A 21138-nucleotide genomic window follows, 5' to 3' on the forward strand; every position below is an offset into this window, starting at 1 on the left:
CCCGAGCCCTGTGCTTGTGGGTTTCTGTGGGAGCTTCATGACGTAGGCACGACCGAAGCATGGGCAGCCGTGTACAGATGTGATTGGACAAAAAGGGTCGGATCTAGCACTAGCAGACGGGGGCGGGGGGAGCCCAGGAAGGCCTGTCTGCTCAGGTTCTTCTTGGCCTCTCTGTGCAGCGATCCCTCCACCCCAGCATGGCTGGGACACCTCCTGGAGCGGAGGTCTTGTCACCTACGGTCAGACGAGGTAGGGCAGAGCGTTTCCTGCCTAGGGGAGAAAGGAACAGGTAAGAGGAGGGCAGGAGGAGGTCAGAGAGAAAAGAGACTCAGTTTTGTGCAGCCTCTCTCTGAGGCCTAAAGTGCCCCCAAAATCATAACCAAAGAACAAGGGTTATTGGAGTTATGGACCAGGAGTCATGGACAAAAGCCAATTGAATTGAATCCAAAACCTCCCAATAAATAAAAGTCCTGGACGGGATGGCTTCACCAGTGAATCCTCCCAACATTTCAAGGGAATTAGCAGCAATCCTTCGAAACTCTTCCAAAAACGGAAGACAAAGACACACTTCCTAACTCATCCTACAGGACCAAATCCAGATGAAGACATCCCAAGAAAAGAAAGTTACAGGCCAGTAACCCTTATGAATGTATTTGCAAAATTCTCCACAAAATGGAAGCAAATCAAGTCCAACAGCATATTAAACACATCATTCATCACGACTAAGTGGGATTTATCCCAGGAATGCAAGGATGGTTCAACATAAGAAAATCAATGTAACACACCTATTGACAGAACAAAGGAGAAAAACCACATGGTTGTCACAATTGGTGGAGAAAAGGCATTGGACAAAATCCCACACCTTTTTATGACAAAAACTCGAAGAAAACTGGAAATAGAGGGAAAATTCCTCAAGACATGACAGGGTCCTTATGAAAAACCCACAGCTAGCATCATACTCAACCGTGAAAGACTAAAGCTTTCCTGAGAGCAGGGACAAGACAAGGTTCCGCTTCCACGGCTGCTACTCAACATCGAACTGCAAGTTCTAGTCAGAGCTCAGACAAGGAAAAGAAATAAAAGGTAACCAAATTGGAGCGGAAGAGGTAGAACGATCTCAGTTTCAGATGACATGATCCTATACGTAGAAAACACTAATGATTCCACAAGAACGCCACGAGAGCGAGGAAGAGAGTTTCAGAAACGTTGCAGGGCACAGGATCAACATGCCGCATCAGCGGCGTCCTTATTCACCAGCGATGAACAAGACAAGGACTCTGGTGCTATGGACTGAATTGTGTCCCCCCAGTTCCTACGTTGGATCCTTACCCTCAATGTGGGCACAGCTCTGTTTCTACAGAACTTTATTTACAAAAACAGGCAGTGGGCTGGACTTGGCTCCTGGGCTGCAGCTTGCCCCGCCCTGGCCTGGACTATCAGAGGTCATAAATACCAGCCAGTTTCTGGTATGAGGCTATGATTTTCTGTTTCCTTCCTGCTGTCTCTTGCATGGCGGGTCCCTAGCCAGGCATGGCAGGGGAAGGCCACACTTTCACATGTGGCCGTGCACCCTTCTGGCACAGGCCATGTTCCAAGATCAGCCCACAGGGCAGCTCCCCGAGTCGGCCCACTTGTCCAGCTTTCGGGTTATGATGCTATGTTGTTGTGGTTCTCCTGGGAGTCCTCAGTGTTGTGGGGCTGACTTCTGAGTCCTGGTGGCAGCCGAGGTTGGCAGGAGATTGGGGCTGGCTGGTCTGGCTGGGTACATGTGGCTTCCATCCTGAAGTCTTGGGTGCAGCGCCCGTATAAGGCCCACCTCCCCGCCCCACCCGACGCTCTCACGGGCCATGCACAGGGTGTCTCTGAAGTACTCACTGGGTACTTCTCCAGGCCCCTCGTGTGCCCCTCCACGGTGAGTCTTGGCTCCTCCCTGGAAATAGGGACATGTGCCCTCGTGCCCCATTCAGCAGAGGAGGCCCTGCAGGGAGCCGAGTCCCTGAACCTACCAGCCTCTCACTCAGCAATCCCAGAGGCTAAAGCAGACCTTCTCTCCCAGGAGGGACTCTGCCACCCAGGAAACCGAGTCTACAGGGCAGAGGTCAGTGGGGCTGGTCTGTGCTTGGGGAGGAGCTGGGCTGGGCTCCAGGGCTCGGCGTGCTGGGACGGGCCCACAGGAGCAGCCCCACCCCCAGCCTTTCTCCAGCTGTCATTCCAGGAAGGAGACGTGACCTGCGGTCCACTCGGCCTTGCCTCTGACGGCCATCCCCCTCTACAGCCCCAACCCCGGGTCCTCGGGTGGGCACTGTGCCTCCCCGCTGCCCGCCCACCCCTCAGACCCACAGATGCACCGGAGGCTCCATCTCCACCACCCTCCTGTCTTCCCCACCGACACCTCCTCTCGCTGTGCCAGGGGCCTGCGGATGGGCGCCCGCCCACCCTCCCCTTCGAGAGTGACATTCCTGAGGGCGGGCATCGCGCCACCTCACACCCTGTCCCCACTTGCACATCTCCAGAGTCTGGAGCCCACACTCGCGTGTGCGTGGGCGGGGGCCAGCACCGGGCCCCTCCCCCAAGCCAGCCCCCTGGGATTTTGGAGACAGGGCCTGGCTGGAGCCGTCCCAGGGGGGAGCCTGGGACCCCGTTTCTGGGGGAGCCTCTCCAGGCCTTTTTGGGAGAAGGTTAGAGGTGGCGGCAGGAAGCCCCCACCCGCCCCAGGCCCAGCGCACCTGCTTTTTGGTCTCCGTCTTGTTGATGACGCTGATGATCTTCTGGACGCCCCCCTTGGCTTCCTTCCTGTTGGCCGCGGAGGACAGCAGCGGGAGCCAGGTGTTCCAGAAGTGCCGTGCGGCCAGCATCACCAGGGCGCTGCTGCCTGCCATGCCCCCAAACCTGAGGGACCAAGCTCCTGATCTAGAGGGGTGCAGAGTCGGGGCTGCTCCTGACGTGGCAGTGGGACCATCTCGGTCCCCGAAGCTTCTGGACTTATGTGGAGGGAAGAGATGGGCCGGGGCGCCTGGGGGGTGGGGCGCGTCCCTGACGGTGCCTGCTCTTCAGCAAAGCCTTTCCAAGCAGCACCGGGCCAGCCCTCCCTGACCTCCAGGCTGCAGGGTGCCCAGGCAGCCACACGGGCCGTGGGACCCCCTCCCTGCCCTGGCGCTCATGCGAGGCAAGACAGCTGGAGAGGGACGCCCGTCCCGCCGCCGTGAGCCCCAGCTGCCCCCTCCTCTGCTTCTGGACCCCCGCCATGCACCTCTCCCCTCACCATCTCACCATTGGAAATGCTCAGGCTCCTTGCTGCTCAGAGACCCCCTCTTGGGCTCACCTGCCTCCGCTCCCACCCCTGCTCCCCACCAAGCTTCTCACAGGACTGACCATGGCCTCTCTGTCCCCATGGCCCCTCCACCCCCAGCCAGCTGCCCGCAGGCCTCAGGGGTCGGCACAGGGGCAGGATGGGGCTGAGGCCTCCCAGCAGCACTGGGTCCCCCTTGGGCCTCGCACCTGGCGCTGTCAGTGAAGGCCTTGGCTGCCGCCAGCCGCCGTTGCTTCCTGCCCTGCAGGTTCTCCATGATGCTCTTGCCCTGGACACACGCGGCTGTGCACAGCATCTCTGCCGCCAGCGGGGCCTTGGCCCTGGGGGACAGAGGTCGTGGGGCTGTCCTCACCAGCAGTGCTATGTCCCCCTGGCCACACAGCGTGTCCAGGGGAGGCACGTTCCTGGCCCCACACTCTTGCACAGGGGCCAGACTGCCCTGAATCTGGGATGGCCTCAGGGACCTGTCTAGCTGGCAGTGCCAGGCACCTGGCACTCTGGCCTTCTGAGGGAGTGCCAACGGGTGCCTGGGTGTCTCGGACACTCACCCTGGGGCGCCAGAACCTGGGTGCTGGTTGAAGCCCTGGCGAAGGCAGAAAGGGCCCTCAGGACCGTGGTCCTACCTGGCTAGGGCAGTGACCTTCAGAGAGGCCCCGAGCAGGAACTGACTGGCTGAGCCCGGTCACCCACAGACCACGAGACGGGGTCACAGGCTCACTTCTAACAACTCACTTTCAGGGGCTGCCGTGCAGCCACAGCCCCGGGGGCCCTGCCTCCTGGACCTGGTGGCAGTCGCACCTTGGGTCTCCGGCACCCACTGTGTCACTCCCAGAGCCTGCGCACTCCCCTGCCTGCCGCTGGTGCAGCTCAGCCCCAAGGATGCAGACGCAGCACTGAGCAGGCTCTGGGAGACACTGGAGACACAGGCCAGCTCCTGGGCAGACCCCAGCCCAGGGCCCCGTGGGAGCAGATGGCACTGCGCTGCCTGGGGGCGTGGGCCAGAGGTGCCAGCCCGGGCCTGCAGGGACCTGCTGTGTGCAGTGCGGTCTACGGTCTGAAGGTGAAACGGAGGCCTGCGAGCTGGCAGGGACCTGGGACCGACTGTGGGGTGGGTGCGGTGACCTAGCAGGGTGGGGTAAGCGGGCCCTGCCCCTGCCTGTGTCCTGGAGGCTGCGATCTCCATTGCGCAGTTGTTGGGCAGCATGTTCCACAAATGTCAACGGGGGGGATGTGCCGACCGCGTCACTTCCAGCGACATCCCTTCTGTTCTTTTCTACTATGTCCCGTCGGCAGCTGAGGGACGAGTGCTGAGGTGTGTCGTCGTGTTTTGAAGCGCGGCTGCGTGGACACACCTGGCGCCCCTGCGTTTCCCCGATGCTTTGATCCTCTCGTCGTCAGGAGACGTCTCTGCACAGCCACGTGCGGTCACCAGCGCCCGGCGCGCGCAGACCTTCTCCTTCCCCGCACTCAGCCTGTGGCTTCCCATTTGCAGAGCGTTCCCTGCACGTGGCTTAGAGCTGGGTCTTGCCTGTGCAATTCCGTGGACTGGATGTGTCGGTGCCTTCACACCTGATGAGATTCCGGGTGCTTTGGGATTGAACCCAGCACTCTGCCGGCTGCTTTCCTCTGGTCCCATACGTTCCCTGTTCCTTCTCTCCCTTCCTTTCAATTAACTGACTAATTTTTAGTGTCTCCACGTATTTCCTTTGTTAGACTTTTACTTTCACCTCTGTTTTATTTTATTTTTAGTACTTGCTCTGGGGGAATGACAAGCGTCCTGAAGTCACTGCAGTTCTACCCTGAACAAACTGCACCGCCTCCGTGTGCCGTAGGAACCCTGACCAGTATGTCACCTCCTTCCCATCTGCTGTGTTACTGTTGTCACATGTTTTACATCTACATTTATTATAAATCCCACAATACAATGTTTTTTTTAAATTTTAAACAGTCACTTGTCTTCTAAAGAACTTAAGAACTGAGTGGGGGAAAAGCTTTTATGTCACCGAAAACTTCCGCACTGCAGATGTTCGTCCTGGCTCCTGAGGACGCCTCCGTGGAGCGTCCCTGCCCTCCAGCTTGAAGAGCTGCCGTTGGCATGTCCCCCTCTGCAGACCTGCTGGCAATGAGTTCTCTTACTTTCATTAGTGTTAAAATGTCTTGCTTTTGCCTTCATTTCCGAAGGCTATTTTTTGTGGACGTAAATTCTAGGTTGACAGGCTTTTTCCTTTTTTAGCGCTTCAGCCGCGTCCCTCCTTGGGTCTGGTTTGCAGCGTCCTGAGAAGTCAGCAGCAACTCGCGCTCTTCTCCTGTAGGTGACGTGTCGTGCTGTGTGGTGACGTGTCGTGCTGTGTCTTTCCCGCGCCCGCCCCCACTTCTTCTCAAGATCTCCTCACCCTTTTGGTCTTCAGCAATGCAGCTGTAATAGAACTAGGCGCTGTTTTCTTTCTGTTTATCCTGCTTGGGGTTCATTGAAAATCGTGCATCTTGGGTTGATATTTTTAATGCAATTCGAGAATTTTCCGGCTACTGTCTTTTCAAATGTGTGTATTTGGGCCTCCTCCTCTTGCCTCTGTCCTTTTGAGGCTCCGATTGCACTTGGGTTAGATCCCTTGCTACTGTCCCCCGGTCACTGCGGCTGTCCCATTTCCTTCTCTGACTTTCTCCCGGTGCTTCAGTCTCGATGGTCTGCTGACCTGCGTCCAAGCTGCCCACTTCTCACGTCCAGCCTAATAGTAAAAGCTCTTCCACAGCGCTTCCACCTTAGGCCCTATGTTCTTCAGGTCTAGAATTTCCACTTGGCTCTTTATTGTAATTTCCATTTCTTTGTTGAAATTCCCACCCGTGCACTAATTATGTCCATTAAGGATCCCTTATTGTATTTATGATAGCTGTTTTGAATTCCATGTCTGCTAATTTCAACATATATCTGGGTCTGTTGATGGTTTTTTCTACTCTACTGACTGTTTTTTCGCCTGGCTGTGAGTCACATTTTCCTGCTTTTCCACGTCTAGTAATTTTTTTATTTTGTTGGACACTGCGTGGGCTGTACAAGTATTGTTGAGGGTGTGGACTGCGTTGACTTCCTTTCAAGAGTGTCGGGTTTTGTTCTGACAGGCAGTTAATTTACTGGTGGTTCAGCTTTGTCCCGCTGAGATTTGGATCAGGCTTTGTGAGGACAAGGCTTCAGCAGCCCTGTTCCTAAGGCGTGGCCTTTCTGATGCCTGGGAAATTCTGTGAGGCCTCCCGCTCTAGGTGGTCAGAACTCTGTCTCCTCTCAGCACAGTGTGGCCACTGGCGTCTCTCTCCAGCTTACATACCCCCCCACACACACCAAGCAAAAACCTGTTTTCCGACAGGTCTTGTGGACTCTAACCCTGTGCACGTATAATTTACTGCTCAGCCACGGACTCCGCAGAGCCTCTGCACACAATGAGAACACTGTTCTCTGTGCAGGAACCTCCCCGCAAGATCACGCACCCCATGATCTGGCCTCTGCTCCCTCCGAGAAGATCTCCTGTCTGGGCTCCACTTTTCAGCGCTGCAGCATGGGAAGCTGCCCAGGCAGAATGCCAGGGTGCATACGGAGCTCACTCTCAACATTCCCTTCTTGCAAGAACTGCTGCCTTGCACTATCTGCTGTCCAATGCATCCATTATTCTTCCATGGCCAGAACGGGTATAAAAAGTGACTTTTATATTTATATAAAGACCCAACACTGTTGGTGATGGTGTTAAATCAAAATGCTGAACAAAGTAGGAAGATCCAAATGACATTCTTAGACTATTTCCTCAACCAATTTTGTGTCTATTTTAAGGATGTACATGAAATTTCTCATTAATACATATTCCTTTACATGAATAGTATAAATGTGAAACCTATTTTGGCAAGTACACACTCACAGTTGAGAATACTAATTGATTACTAACTGCACTATTTTGCACCAGGAACTGAAAGGTATTTTTCTATTATTGTGAAATACTATCACAAGAATTACTCTGGAGTTTCTACACATGCTTTCAACATGGAAAAAAAGGATCAGAATTTTAAATATGAGTGATTTTTTAAAAAGTATCTTTTATGTTAATTGTGGTGCATATCATGTGGCTGGATGGATGTGCCTGTTTGACTGAGGACGGGGTCCAGGGCTCTGACAGTGACCGGCAAGATGACCACAAAGTGTGACATCTCTCACTGAGCAAAGAATGATTCATCTCTGTGTCTCCCCAGCCTCCTAGAACTCAGTACCATGCCGGACACAGCTGGCCCCTGAACGTGGTTGGTGGAATGCACAGAACCACAGTCCAGCCCAGTGTAGCGGTGCCGTCCTACTGAGTGCAATGACACCATTCACCACTAGAGGGAAACCAGGGTCTACAAATGATTTTCAAAAACACTAGAGTAGAAATTAAATTTTTAGTCTTCTATGGCTGCTCTCTTTCTCTATGACCATATGTAAGTATTTACATCTTTAGTATATTTATTATAAGAATTGGTTTTAAAAACTCAATTTAAGAATCAGTGATGAGAGAATGGCAAGGCCAGGGCACACAGACTTTGTCACAGCCTGTGCCCCGCCACCCACATCCTCCTGACGGGCTTTCCCGTGCCCTGATGATCAGTAAAATACATTTTGACTTGGTCATGAGAAGGCCTTATGCAGTGGTGCTCTTGCACTGACTCTTTCTATGAAGATGTCTTTGCAGTTTCTTTCTCTCTTTTAAAAATAATTCTTGAATTATCAAAGAGGTTGAGAATAACCTCCCTTCTCTCAGTCCTGTTCACTAGCGGGAATGACTCCAAGTCTTTGGCTCTGTCTTTCAGCAGGTGTAACCTACCTCTAAAAATTAGCTTCTGCTTTGACTTCTCAATTTATCCAGTTTTAGATGACCTACAGGATTCTTACACTGATAAATGGGAGTTTAGCTTACTCAGACCATCCCATTGCCTTTTCTAACCTGCTAGTGTAGCTAGTTAATAGCAGTATGCTTAATTCCCCTATTTATCATCCTTGTACCTGAAAATATTACACTAGCTTCTCATCCTTTGGACCCTTAACAAGTGACACCTGACTACCCACCTCCTGAGATGAGTGCAACACCTGTACTCTTCCCTTTTGTGCTTTCTTTCCTCCTACTAAAGTAGATTGTCTATGCCTTGAATTACTTTTGTATTGTCAAAATGGAGGATTTCTTTGTCAAAATGTTTCTTTCTTTGTCAAAACATTAATCATAAAAACGGGATATCAAAAACACCATGGGTATATAAATGTTTTTCCTGGAGTTTCCAATTGGCTTTTTGGCCATTGTTCTATTTTCTTTTGTCACAACACTTTTAACTCCTCCCAATATTAGCTCCTCTTCTCTCCTGCCCTCCCCAGGGTCTTCCTCCACCCTGTCCAGTGTAGACAGGTGCCTCTCAGCAAGCAGCACAGCTGTCCTACCTTGGGACACCTCTTGACTGCTTTTCTGGATTGAATCTATTATTTCTAGCATCCCAGATCTTTCTCTTGTTTGGTTTACTCCCTTGTTCTTCTGAACTGTATCCTCAAGTAACTTTCTAAAAACAGTGTACAGGAAGTAACATTTTCTGGGTCCCTGCCTGTCTAAGAATGGCTTTATTTTAACCTTATGCTTGACTGATGGCTCGGGTAGGTTAGAATTCTAGCTTGAACATTATTTCCACCTAGAACCCTCTGCTTTCTTTTGCATTTCTGCTTCCTGCTTCTTTGCAGGTGGCTTCCTTTCAAACGCTGTTAGGAACTTCTCTCTGTGAATGAACGGTGATCTGATGTGTCTGCACTGTGCTCCTGGATGTGAGCATCTCTTTGTCCCTCTTGCTGGCATTTCGGGGTGGGGTGGGGCGTGGTGTCAGTCACGAGCTGGTGTCCTTGACTCTGGAAGTGCTCCCGGACCACTTCTGTCTAAAGTTTCCTTCCCCTGCTGTCTTTGTTCTCCCACCCGTCCTCCTGCACTGATCCTGCACATTTCTTCTCTCTCACATTTTTTCTCTGTCTGCCCCTTTCCATCTATTTTCTGAGAGATTTCCTCAACCTTATCTTCTAACCCTTTATTAAATTTATTTTCAACTCCAGAAATTATCTTTTTAATTTTCTAGAGATCTTCACTCCCTGATTAGTTCCTTCCCACAACACTATGTTTTAACTTGTAAGTATCTTGTTTTTGTTTTTTAAAGTTCTCTTCTGCTCCTTACTTGTCTGTTTCATCCAGAGTGATCTTCCTATTTCTCTCACTCAGTCTTCTCTTTAAAGCTGAAGGGGCTTCTCAAAAGTCTGGGGAGTCCCAGTTCCCGTGCAGAGTGTGGCTACGATGCTGATGGGGAGCTGCACAGACGGAGGTTTGTCTTATCTGGCTTTTCCGTGATTGAGGACAGTTGGTCTCAGGTGGGGAACCCCAAATGCCACAGATCAGAGACTTCCAGAAAGAACCTTGGGCCCCTGCCTGGCACAGACATCCCACTGCCAGGCAGCGGGTGGTCTGAGCGACTGTTCTATCTTCTAGTCTCAGCACATCGGGCGACTGAAGGACCTGAGTGGCATGGCTGCGGATGCTCCCTTTGGCCCCACTGGTGGCACAGGAAGGCTGGCTGGGGTGGGACATCAGAAAGCAAGTGAGCTTTTTTTTGTAGAGGAAAAATAAGCTGTAGCCTCTGATATAGAAACGCCAAATAGAAACACCACCCTAAAGAGCAATTCCGGTCTGTACTGTTTGGAGGAAGGGTTGTTCATGATGAAAAGCCCCTTGGTGTCAGCGGCAAGAAACGGCACAACAGGGCTGGGACCCGTCATGGCTCCTTCGTCCTCCAGCCTCGCCCTGGTGCGTGCAGGGCACTAGATGTGGCTTGCACAGGCCTCGCCAGGCACATCGGCCTCCCCTGCCGAGTGAGACCTTGAACCACACAACTGGGCTGCACTCCCAGCTCCGCCCCTCACCAGCTGGCTGGTCTCAGGTGAGTGACAGCCTTGGCCTGCCTCAGTGTCCTCGCCTGGACCTGGGGCAGCAGTGCCCATGCACTGAGAAAAGTGCAGGGCAGTGTGTGCAGAGACTAAGATGGGAGTGGGCACCGTGCTGTCCCCAGCATGCCCCTCAGCACATGCAGACCCTGGACACGTAGGGGAAGACAATGGTGAAGACATCTCAGGTCACATCCTCTGCTGACTCCAAATCCTCACCAGGGCTGTTCATCGCAGCCCCCAGAGCTGTCACTGTGAGTGAGGTGGGCATGCTGCCTTCCCTGTCCCTGCAGGAACTCTGACCAAGTGGGAGGCAGACGACCCTGCCTCCCGAAGTCAGCACACCACAAGCTCCACAAGGCTCATGAGGGCTGAGGGTGCAGGGCTGGGATGGGCACCTTGGACCTTGGCCACAGAAAATCAGCAATTTCATCTTTCAGGATAATTACACTCAGGAGATAAGCCAAAGAGAAGAAAACCACCTCAAGGAAAATAATCTTTACTGCAGAAGTAAAGCAGTAATATTCGTAATAGCAACCAATTTAAAACAGCCTCATGTCCAAAAGTAGGCAGAAGATGAAGTACTATAATTATTAATCAACTTAACAGAACACTGCAAGCCATTAAAAACGAGAACCACAGAAACTATAAAGAAAAGAGGAGATGCTTGGTGGCTGCTCTGGTGACTGAGGATTTGAGGTTGTTCACCTGGGAGACCTGGGAGGACAGCTGCCTCCAGAGAGCAAGCAGTAGCTACACCACAGGGAACGTCCCTTCACTGAAAGTATCCTTTAATTACTTCCAAGTTTATTTATTGTCTACTCAAAGTTACTTTAAACAAAGCTGTATGTCTGTTGGGAATGGCAGATAGTCTGTTGATTTGGGAACCACTTTCTATCTGCTATAGCCTGAATGTCTGTGTCCCCCAAACTTCACATGGTGAACTCCTGACCCCCAGGATGATGGCGTTAGGAGGTGGGGACTTTGGGAGGTGATGAGGTCATGAGAGTGGAGCCCTTGCGAGTGGGATTAGGGACCTTGTAAATAGGGACCCCAGAGAGCTGCCTCACCCCTTCCACCACATGCGGATACAGCAAGAAGGCGCCGTCTGTGAGCCAGGGAGAGGCCTTCACCAGCCACGCTGATCGTGGACGTCCAGCCTCCAGAACTGTGAGCAGTAAATCTCTGTGCTTTACCTCTCCCCGATCTGTGGCACTTTGTCACAGCAGCCTGAACTTACCAAGACACCCTCCCTTCTGTTCCCGTCACATACACGGCCAGTGGGCCACACACTCCCATGTGCTGAGGCCCAGGAGACCTCAGAGTCCCTAACACAGCTGACTGTGCCACCCACGGGCTACGGAGCTGGCAGGTGAGGGCTGTCCATGCGCGGACACGGCCTGCAGGGAAACCTGTCCTCACTGTCACCGCTAGACCAGTGGCTCCTCAACCAACGCGTGTGCTCTCCTGCACTCTGGTCCGCCCTGATGGGACGTGCTCACGCCCCTGCTCATGTGGGGAGTTAGTCTACGTCACAGGAGAGGTGACTTACGGACCGAAGGTCTTCAGGCTCTTGATGCCCATCTGAATGGCGTTTTGGGAGCACGCCATGGTGATCTCGTGGTCCCGGGCCGCGTAGGCGAAGTGTGTCAGTCGTGTCAGGGTCTGCAGCTCCACCAAGGGGTCTGACCAGTTGCACTCGGAAGCCATTTTCACCAACTTCCCGGGCAGCAGCAGGAGGAGAAGGGGTGTCGTGTGAGTGATGACGACTTTTGGCAGCCTGCAGCCCACGACGGTGACTGTGTGAGCTGGGCATGCTCATTTAATTTAAAACCTTAAGCACGGTCTAACACTCATGTGGACACAGATTGTTCAGCGTATGTCATTCCAAACAGATCCAAGATCTGTAAGGACCATCGCACCGTAAGTGCCACAGAAGCCGAGCTTCTGCCCTCAACAGCGTGAGTGCCCCCAACGTCCACACACCAAGGGCATTTCATGAGTGAGGATGTGGCTCTCACGCCACTCAGGGGCTGTCTCCAGACATGGGGTGAGGCGTGTGCGGCCCCCAGGCATGTGAGCCGCTGAGGGGCAGGACAGAGGGTCCATGAAGAGAAAGTGTCTTTCCTCACACTGGGTCAAGGGACGCTCCCGATGTGCAACTGAGGCTGAGCACTTGAGGGGACAGCACTCATCTCTGAAGGGGGCAGGGAGTGAGGATGTGGCCTGGCTGTGAATTCTGGCAGCCCGGGCAGGACCGGCTGAGCCTCAGCTTCCTTGTGTCTCTCGGGCTGGGGTCTTTCTCTGCACACAGCTCCTGGCACACCCCCAGGAGCCCCAGTGACACCCACCTGGGCCAGGGAGGGGACAGTGAAGTCCATGAGGCCCAGCCCATTGCACGAGTACATCTCCAAAGCCACAAGCACTCTGGTCACCGCACTGATGTCCTCGTTGCTGCCCTGGTGGAAAGGAAGCTTTGAGCATCTGTCAGTCGAGGGCACTAGGAAGGGCAGGCTGTGGAGAGCCTGCAATGCTCACGAATTAACTCTGTGAATATTACTTTTATGGAAATAATCAGATCACAAAATATGGAGTATTTGTACCTTAGGCTATTTTTGCAAATGTCACCTCCACATTGTCTTCTCACAGAATGAAAAGACGCAACGCCACACCGCCCCCAAGTGTGTAAGGTGCTGCCACCCGATAGCCAGGGTGACCCAGCCGGAGGTGAAGGCAGGTGGGCTCTGGAGCAGTGGCAGCCCAGAGGGGACTGCGTACAGGAGGAGCAGGGCCCTGTGTCTGCCTCTCTGCCTGCAGGGTCCCTCCCTGGGCTCCACCTCCTTGCGCCCCTCCTCTGTAGGGCCCTGGGCTGGGCTCCTCCCTGACGTGGCAGTCCCCTCAATCAGGGCTGTCTCACGGCTGTGCCTGTGGCCCCAGCAGCGTCATATCTGCAGGAGCAGAGGTCCCCAGTCCCTCCCCCAGACCCCACTCCCACAGCCCTTGTGTTCACAGCTGGGGGCCTGCACCTATCAAGGATGTGAGCCCTGGCCTGGAGGATCCTGCAGAGGAGGCCCCAGTGAGCGGCACCGAGGGTGGGCAGTGTGCCCAGAGGCCCAGCGCCTCTCGGGCCCTGCAGCCTAGGCAGGCAGAGGAGGCCTCACGACTGTCTCCGGAGGGCCACCAGCAGCAGCCTCAGTGGGAAGAGAAGCCCCCAACCGTCCCTGACAGGAGATGCTCCCTCCCATGGCTCGTGTCTTCTAAAGCCGTGATGCAGACTTCGGCTAAGTGATCCCGGGGTGGGGGGACCGTGCCCGCCAAGCCCCCATGACACGCACCTGCTCATCGGTGCCCAGCCTTGGTCCGATCTGCTGCTGCAGCAGCTGCTTGCCCTTCACCCAGGTGGCGATGAGCTGCTGCCGCGCGCTGCTGGGGACCGCCACCTCAGGCACGCTCCCACTGGTCAGGCTCAGAGCAAACTCGCAGACCTGAAGTGAACATGTCCTCTCTCGTTAACCTGAATGCTAAACAGGGGGACTTGAGCCAAGACCCAAATCATTAAAAATGAACAGCGCCAGCTCTGGATCCAGACCGTAAAGGTGGTTTACACTGAGCAGCCCTCGCCCCTGCTGACACACACCCAGCTCACCGCGCAGCCGCACCGGGAAGCAGTCGCCACGGCAATGGCGAGCCCATGGTGCTCCTCATGCCCTCGTGCTCCCCAAATTGTCACCACCTCATGTGAACACACAACTGTCACCACAGGTGCCACCAGTGAGGGCCAGGCAGCTGAACCAGTGCCCCTCCACCTGCCAGGGCTGTTGGTTCTGGGGGGCATTGACGGTGAGGACTGGAAGCCCCAAAGTGGGGGCTCAGGTCTGCCACGTGTTTTGCACGTGGTGCTGGGGCACAAGCTGGTGCCCTGAAGCCCCGGGCTGTGTCCCAGCTCCTCCTTGACAGCGGTGTGAGGAGGGAGGGCAGGTTCTTAATTCTGAGCTTCAGTTTGCAAATCTTAGGTGGGAGTGTAACCCAGTGCGTGGGTTACCGTGAAGATTAGTGAGTCCCTGTCCAGAGCCCAGCCCAGTGCATTAAACTGTGGCCACTAAGAATGACCTTTAGCCGACCTTGGGACAATCTCTCGCTGGTTGTTTCCCCCATGGAAGCACGTGAGTCCCTGCTCCGTGCAGAGCATTTCAGCACTACAGAAACCTGCACACTGTCCTCCCTACCCGCTCCCTCCATCCTGCCCTCTAGATAAACTTTCAGACAATCTTGTCGAGTTCCACAGAATGTCTCATCGCAATGTGTTTGCTTGGGCTGCACTGATTCCGTAGATTAATCCGGAGACAAGTCCACCCCTCTACACTGGCTCCCAGGTGGGACTGCGCAGATGTCCCGTTCTGGCAGGACATTTCCAAAGGACTGGCACCTGCCCTGAGCACCGTCGTGTGCCACGTCCCCTTCCTGTGGAAGCTGTGCTTTGCTGAGCTCTGCTGACGGTGGCACTCTGTACATCCTTGGGGACTGTCAACTCATGCTCTTCCTGCCACTGTCTGGACCCAGCCACCATCACATCCAGGAGGGAAGCTCCTCCCACACCAGCCCCTGTCCTTCCTCACCCCCTCGCTCCTGTTCTCTGCAGGACCCTAGCGCTGTCCCTTTGTCCCTTCTGCAATGGAGACCTAAACCCTGATGTGACCCTGCAGCCTGCATGGCCTGGCCACCGCCCACCTCCCCGGGCCGGCCCATGCTGACCTGCCTGCGCCCCTCATGGCGAGCCACACCCCCCGCCCTACCCTTCAGCCGGGAGTGGAGCCCCCGCCCGGGTCAGCGCCTCCTCCACCCGGGCCCCAACCTCAGCGCTGCTTGCAGACCGGCCGGCTGCAAGCGCACAGGGTGGGCTTCCTGCCGCGCTGTGCCATGCGCCTTCCCTGCCTCCCGCCTCACTGCACAGGCTTCTCTGCTCCTGTCCTCATCCTGAGTGCGTCCCACAGGTCCACGCTCAGGGGCTCTGCTGGGGCTTTTGGCAGATTCCCTTAAACTCATTAAAAAACATCTTTATCTTCCAGGTTGAATAAGGTTGTTTTGAGCTAAAAATCGGTGATGGATCATCCAAAACTTCCGTGATGTCCAGCAGCAAGGCCACCGCTCTCCCTCGTGATGGATTACCAACACGACAAGCCCCACCTCCCGGGGGGCGGGCGGCATGGGCACCTGACCCTCCCTGGTCAACACTTCACTGGGATCGCTGCATCTCTGTCCTCAGGGACACAGGCCTGTCTTTCCATTACCATTAGTGCTGTCCCCTGCCAGTTTTACGTCCACATCTTCCTCTGCTCTGGAATGACCAGCAGAGGTGTGAGCCAAGCCTGGAAGGGTGACCCCCCACCCGCCCTTTCCCAGTGGTTGGAGCCACCAGTTTTCTCACTGATGTCGCCTCCACTAAAAGACAGGCTGGGTCCTCACGTCTTCCCAAACCCATCAGAAGCCTCTGTGTCCCGACCCCCAGGTCTGTGCGGGGTCCCTCATCACCTCCCACCTGCCCTCCCTCATGCAGGAGGCGCGGGTGCTGCACCTCCACCGCCGTTTTGATATCGGAGGTGGCTCCAGAGTCCAGTGGAGTGTGAAATACATTTGGTCGCACAAGTCTTCTCGATTTTTCAGATGTCTGGGTTGGAATACTGTTGATGATCAAGCCTCGAGCCAGGGCATTGCAGAGTGTCACTAACATCATGGAGTCCCTGGAAAACAAGTGTGGGCACATGGACACGCAGCCAGCTGCAGGCCAGGCAGTCCAGGCTCGAGGCTGCCACAAGGGCCGGCGGATGACCACGTGTCACATGATTGTCATCTGCTGGAGTGTAGCAGAAAAGCTGATGCCACAGCCCTCAGGCCCTTGGAGCGGGGAGCCGCTGTGGGCTGAGCAGTGGGCGTCCCCACGGTCCAGCGGGCAGCTTCACACTGAGAGAATGACATCTGTGCCCCACGCTGGACTCCTAAGAGTGTCCTGTGAGGCACTGGGCAAGGCAGAAAGGCCACCCGCCCACAGTCCCGCTGCCTGACATCCAAGAGGCCATGAAGAATGGCCTAAGCCTTTACCTCGTCACTGGGTGGAATGGGTTTAGACTTGGACCCTCATATTTCTCACGGGCAGCACTGTAAGACTGAAACATTCGAACGGTCAGAAACATCAGGAACGGTCTCCATGTGCCAGAAGCAGGTTCATGGTCTGCTCTTTGTCTGCAGCAGACACTTGCAGGCGTCCGAGCCATGAGGAGGGCTCAGCAGGGAGGGCTGCTGGGCTCCCCCGAGCCCCACGTCCCCGGGCACCTCCCTGTCAGGAGGGGACCCCGCTCAGGCCTCTTGCCTTGGGGAGAGGTGAGCCCCACTTGGCAATAACTTGTTGCTTAAATATTCGTTATTTTAAAATAACAATGCGCCTACATTGCTGCACTGGCCCTCCCTCACATTTGTACTTAAGTATCTGGGGAAAAAAATTAAAATGCTACCATCCAGACTAAAAACCAAACCAACAAAAAACACATACAGAGCCTTAGAATTTCATCTTAGTCAGATAAAACGTTGACCTAACCTGATGTTCTCAAATTTCTAATATTAGCTGAAAGAAGAATTAGTCTCTCACAAGTTCACATCCATCTGGATAAAAAAAACAGATGTGGAGGTTAACCCACCCACAACCCCAAAAACAAGACTGAGACTTGCACATGGATTCGCTCTTTTCCACTGTTTTCCTGAGCAATTCAAACCTTGGGCTAACCCTTCCTGCAGTGCTTTGTTGGGAGCAGAGTGAGATGGGCCCGGAGCCGGTGGGGAGCTGCAGGCCGCACAGGTCCATGCACAGGCACTGCCTGCGGCTCAGGCGCATGGGCACCGGCTGCAGGGTGCACGGCTAGTGAGACACCCCGGGGTGGTTCACACAGCCCCCGCAGCCCCCAGAGTGGACACAGGCTGGTCCCACAGCTCTTGCAGGACTTAAACCCACCCGTTGTGGCCTATGGCCTTGATGATGCCCAGCAGCTGGGTCAAGGCGTCCACGAGCTCCTTCTGCCGCCCGGCCATGAGGAGGTGGTGGTTGTGGTTCAGGACATAGACCACGGCGTTCTGCACGATCCAGGCTTCCTGTATCTCCTGTCCGATTTCTGCAGAGCGCAGCCAGTTGCTCATGGCGTACTGTGACAAGCTTTCTATCCAGGTTCTGCAAGACGAACACCAGGAAGCTCTTAGTGTGGAACGAGACCTTTCCAATATGCCATCAGAGCAGCAAGATTACAATGGGTCCCCATAGGGCCTGGAGGGTGGTTCCGGCTGTCTGTGGAGCTCTGGGGTTCTGAGCAAGGCCCTGCTGGTGCCTGCCCTCAGCACCTGCGTCCAGCCCACATCTGCGACCCCCGGCTCCCTGCCTAAAGCCTTCAGGACTGGCCCAGATCTTCCTGTTCCTTCTGCCCCTCCGACTCCATTCCTATCTCCACCTAGATGCCTGCAGCTACCCCTCGCTGGCCCTCCCACATCCACGAGCCCTCCCACACAGAGGACCCTGTCCCCGGCCTGCGGGCTTCCCCATCCTGCTCCAAGACAGACAGGCCCAAGGCGCTGCCCAGGCTGCCTGTGCACTGCCGCCCTTCCTCAGCTCTGTGCACGTGTGAACAGTGTCTGTCTCCCCTCTCAACCAGGCCGGGCAAACGTTTCCCATAAAAGGCCATATAGTAAGTACCGCAGGCTTTGTGAGCTACAGGTTCAAATAGGTTGCATATTGATCTTTATTTTGTTTGTTCTACAAATTTTTAAAACATCAAAGCCACTCTTAGCTCGTGGGCTGTACAAAAGCAGCCTGAGTCCTAGTTCTTGGACCCTCCTCGGTGTGTAATGTGGAGCCACCAGCTGGTGTGGCAGTCCCACCGGGGCAGGGCTGGGCCAGGCCGTGCGGCTCACAAGGCTCCGGAGGCTCCTGACGGACAGACAATCTGAACATGCCAAGACCAACGTCAGTCGCCTAAGATGACCCCAGCCACTCTCCCGCCTCCCTCCTCTGAAGGGCTCGGGCTGAGTGGGCAGAGTTAATACACACGATGCAGAAAACATGCGTCTCTTCCCCCGTTCAGCTGGTGAGCACAGGGGAACAGCACTCAGCTTCTGCAGCATGGGTAACACGGAGAGTCAATTCCTGCCACACTTACCTGTAAAAACATTTAATTTTAGGCTAAACATGGCTAAAAACCATCACTGTTAATATAGCACCTCAATTTCATGATTGTTTTTGAGCTCGGAGTCTCACATGGGCAAGTCTTTCGAGCTATTCTGCACAAATGAGCCTTTCTTTGCTTACACACAGGGAGTCACTGAGTGTGCCCACGACACCCTCGACCGTTTCTCCCGTGACAAGAGCTGGATCACGGCTTTCCCTCTGAGCACATGTAAAAGCTGCTCCTTCTCTGTATTTTCCGCCATGAACACACTATCTCCCTAACAACTTATTTTTACTAAATATGAGAAAGAGTAACTAAAAGCAACAGAAGCCTGGTCACTCAAACACACTGGAAAGAACAGTCTTGTGCTCCCACTCATGCGTAACCTCAAACCACGCTCACCATCTTGTAGGACACACTGTTAAAAACGGGAGTCACCTGCAATCTCGTTCCATCCTTAATGGCCTTGAGGATTCCCGTGAGAACGGGCACTGTCCTTGTGAATAAGCGAGACACCCTCCCACGCCGGCCGCGGGTGCAGCGGACGCCTCCACCCCCACCACATGCAGTGCTACAAGGCCAGCTGCGGGCCCGTGCCCACCTGTACATGGCCCACTCTGCACTCGCTTCCGGGGACTCAGGCACACAGCCGGCCGGATGCTGGCTGGAGTCCTCGGGAGGGATGGCCTGGTCATTCAGCTCGACACCTTCTGACCGCAGCAAGTGCACGGTGGCCTGCAAAGGAAGTGGGCAGCAGGAGAGGTCACAGCAGAGCATGAGCCACAGCACCTGGTGGGAACACGCAGCCAAACAGCTTTCCTTGAGGTTTGGCTTTGACAATGCCAAACACAAGGTAGACAGACTTGTGTGATAAGCCCCCTGCGGCCATCGCTGCCTCGACACCTGACCGGGTGCAGGGAGGCAGAGCTCAAATCCCGTCCCTGCACCCATGAACACCCATCTCAGGAGGAGGAAGGCACCTTCCAAAAGCAAACCCACCGCCACTGTCGTACCTCTAAGGGTGAACAGTAAGTTCTTAATGGGAAGGACTTCAAAAACCCCGTGGAAAAATGGAATTAAAAGATAAAAATAAAAAATGCAAACTTTGTTTGTCAACATAAGCTCCATCGAGTTCACGACACTTTTGTAAGCAATGACACCAGCCATTTCGTCCATCCCTAAAGACCTGAGGGTCCTGGGAGGTGAACCATGTTGATGTAGTCTTTTTCACATTATTACCTGAAGAAAAATAGGGACCTTTTAAAGACTTTTTAAGGTTAGGAAACAACAAGAAGTCAGGAGGAGCCAAACCAGGACTGGAAGGTGGATGCCTAATGATTTCCCATCAAAACTCTCACAAAATTGCCCTTGTTTGATGAGAGGAGCGAGCAGGAGCCTTGTTGTGGTGGAGAAGGACTCTCTGGCGAAGCTTTCCTGGGTGTTTTTCTGCTAAAGCTTTGACAAACTTTCCCAAACACTCTCATATAAGCAGACGGTCTCGTTCTCTGGCCCTCCAGAAAGTCAACAGCAGAATGCCTTGAGCATCCCAAAAGCTGTCGCCATGACCTCTGCTCTCGACTGTACGCTCTTACTTGGGCTGGACCTGCCACCTCTCGGAAGCCGTCGGTCTGATTGTGCTCTGTCTTCAGTGTCGTTAGGGTAAAGCCACGCTCCATCTCCTGTTCCAGTTCTTCAGAGAAATGCTTCACGATCTTGATCGTGACTGTTTAAAATGTCCATTGAAAGCTCTGCCTTGTCTGCAGCTCTGACCTGGGTGTGACGGGTTTGGCACCCGTGGAGCAGAAAGGTGTTCACTTGTAATTTTTCAGTCAGAATTGTGTGAGCCGAACCCATCGAGATGTCTGCTGTTTTTCTGTGAACCGTTGGCCCTGTTCAGCTAGGGCATGAGCAAGACTGACTTTTCCCTTGCAAGTGGATGCGGACGGTCCGTGCGGTGGGCTCCATCTCCAACACCATCTCGTCCCTTTCTTCATCTGTAAACTGCTGATTTCTCTGGGCACTGTCCCCACACGCTTTTGTAAAGCACCAACTATTTCACGGTTCTTCCACCCAAGCTCCCCCATAAATGTGATGTTTGTTCTTGCTTCAATTTTAGCAGAATTCTTGTTGCCCTGACAGGCCTCTTTTCAAACTGATCTGATCCTTCTTAGTGCCTTAAACTAGATCCTGTTCAGACATGTTATAACAACTTAGTATGAGTTTATTTTGGTGCAAAAAATGTTGAAATCCATGCTCAGTTTTTTTCTTAGTATGCATTTTCCATGAACTTTTGAAGACCCCTCGTACTATCAGATACCCAGGCAGCATTCAAATCTGCCTGATCGCTTCAGCATGTGTATTGCAACATCGAAGGCTGCTAAGCCCACTGGGGACAAGTGATGGGGACTCGAGGAGAGGCGGTTGGAGCTGGCCCCTGGCTGGATAAACTGCACCGTTGCAGCACTGTGACCTGGGGTAGCCTTGCCATCTGTCTCCTTCAGCTGACTTTGGCTCTGTCATCTGGCAGTGGGCTCCCTGAGCACAGGGTGCTCAGTCATTACTCTGCCCCCAACTCACAGCAGGGCCTGGTGCTTGGGAGGTGCTCAGCAGACTCTTCCTGAATAAATCAGTGAGTGCTCTGGCCCCCAAGGCTGATG

At 54.0% G+C, this 21138-nt stretch overlaps 1 protein-coding gene across 1 annotated transcript in view; it reads right to left on the reverse strand.

Annotated features, from left to right (window-relative positions):
- Positions 1-21138, reverse strand: part of CFAP46 (cilia and flagella associated protein 46) — a 121209-nt gene that overhangs the window by 68784 nt on the left and 31287 nt on the right. The window contains exons 17-24 of the mRNA XM_063101626.1: positions 19083-19216; positions 17281-17493; positions 15853-16018; positions 13616-13765; positions 12632-12739; positions 11833-11999; positions 3499-3630; positions 2727-2889 (exon numbers count right to left, since the gene is read on the reverse strand). Of these exons, the coding sequence (XP_062957696.1) occupies positions 2727-2889; positions 3499-3630; positions 11833-11999; positions 12632-12739; positions 13616-13765; positions 15853-16018; positions 17281-17493; positions 19083-19216 (1233 nt within the window). The remainder of the gene's footprint in view (positions 1-2726; positions 2890-3498; positions 3631-11832; positions 12000-12631; positions 12740-13615; positions 13766-15852; positions 16019-17280; positions 17494-19082; positions 19217-21138) is intronic.

This window comes from Cynocephalus volans, chromosome 7 (assembly GCF_027409185.1).
Source record: "Cynocephalus volans isolate mCynVol1 chromosome 7, mCynVol1.pri, whole genome shotgun sequence".
Lineage (NCBI taxonomy): Eukaryota > Metazoa > Chordata > Mammalia > Dermoptera > Cynocephalidae > Cynocephalus > Cynocephalus volans.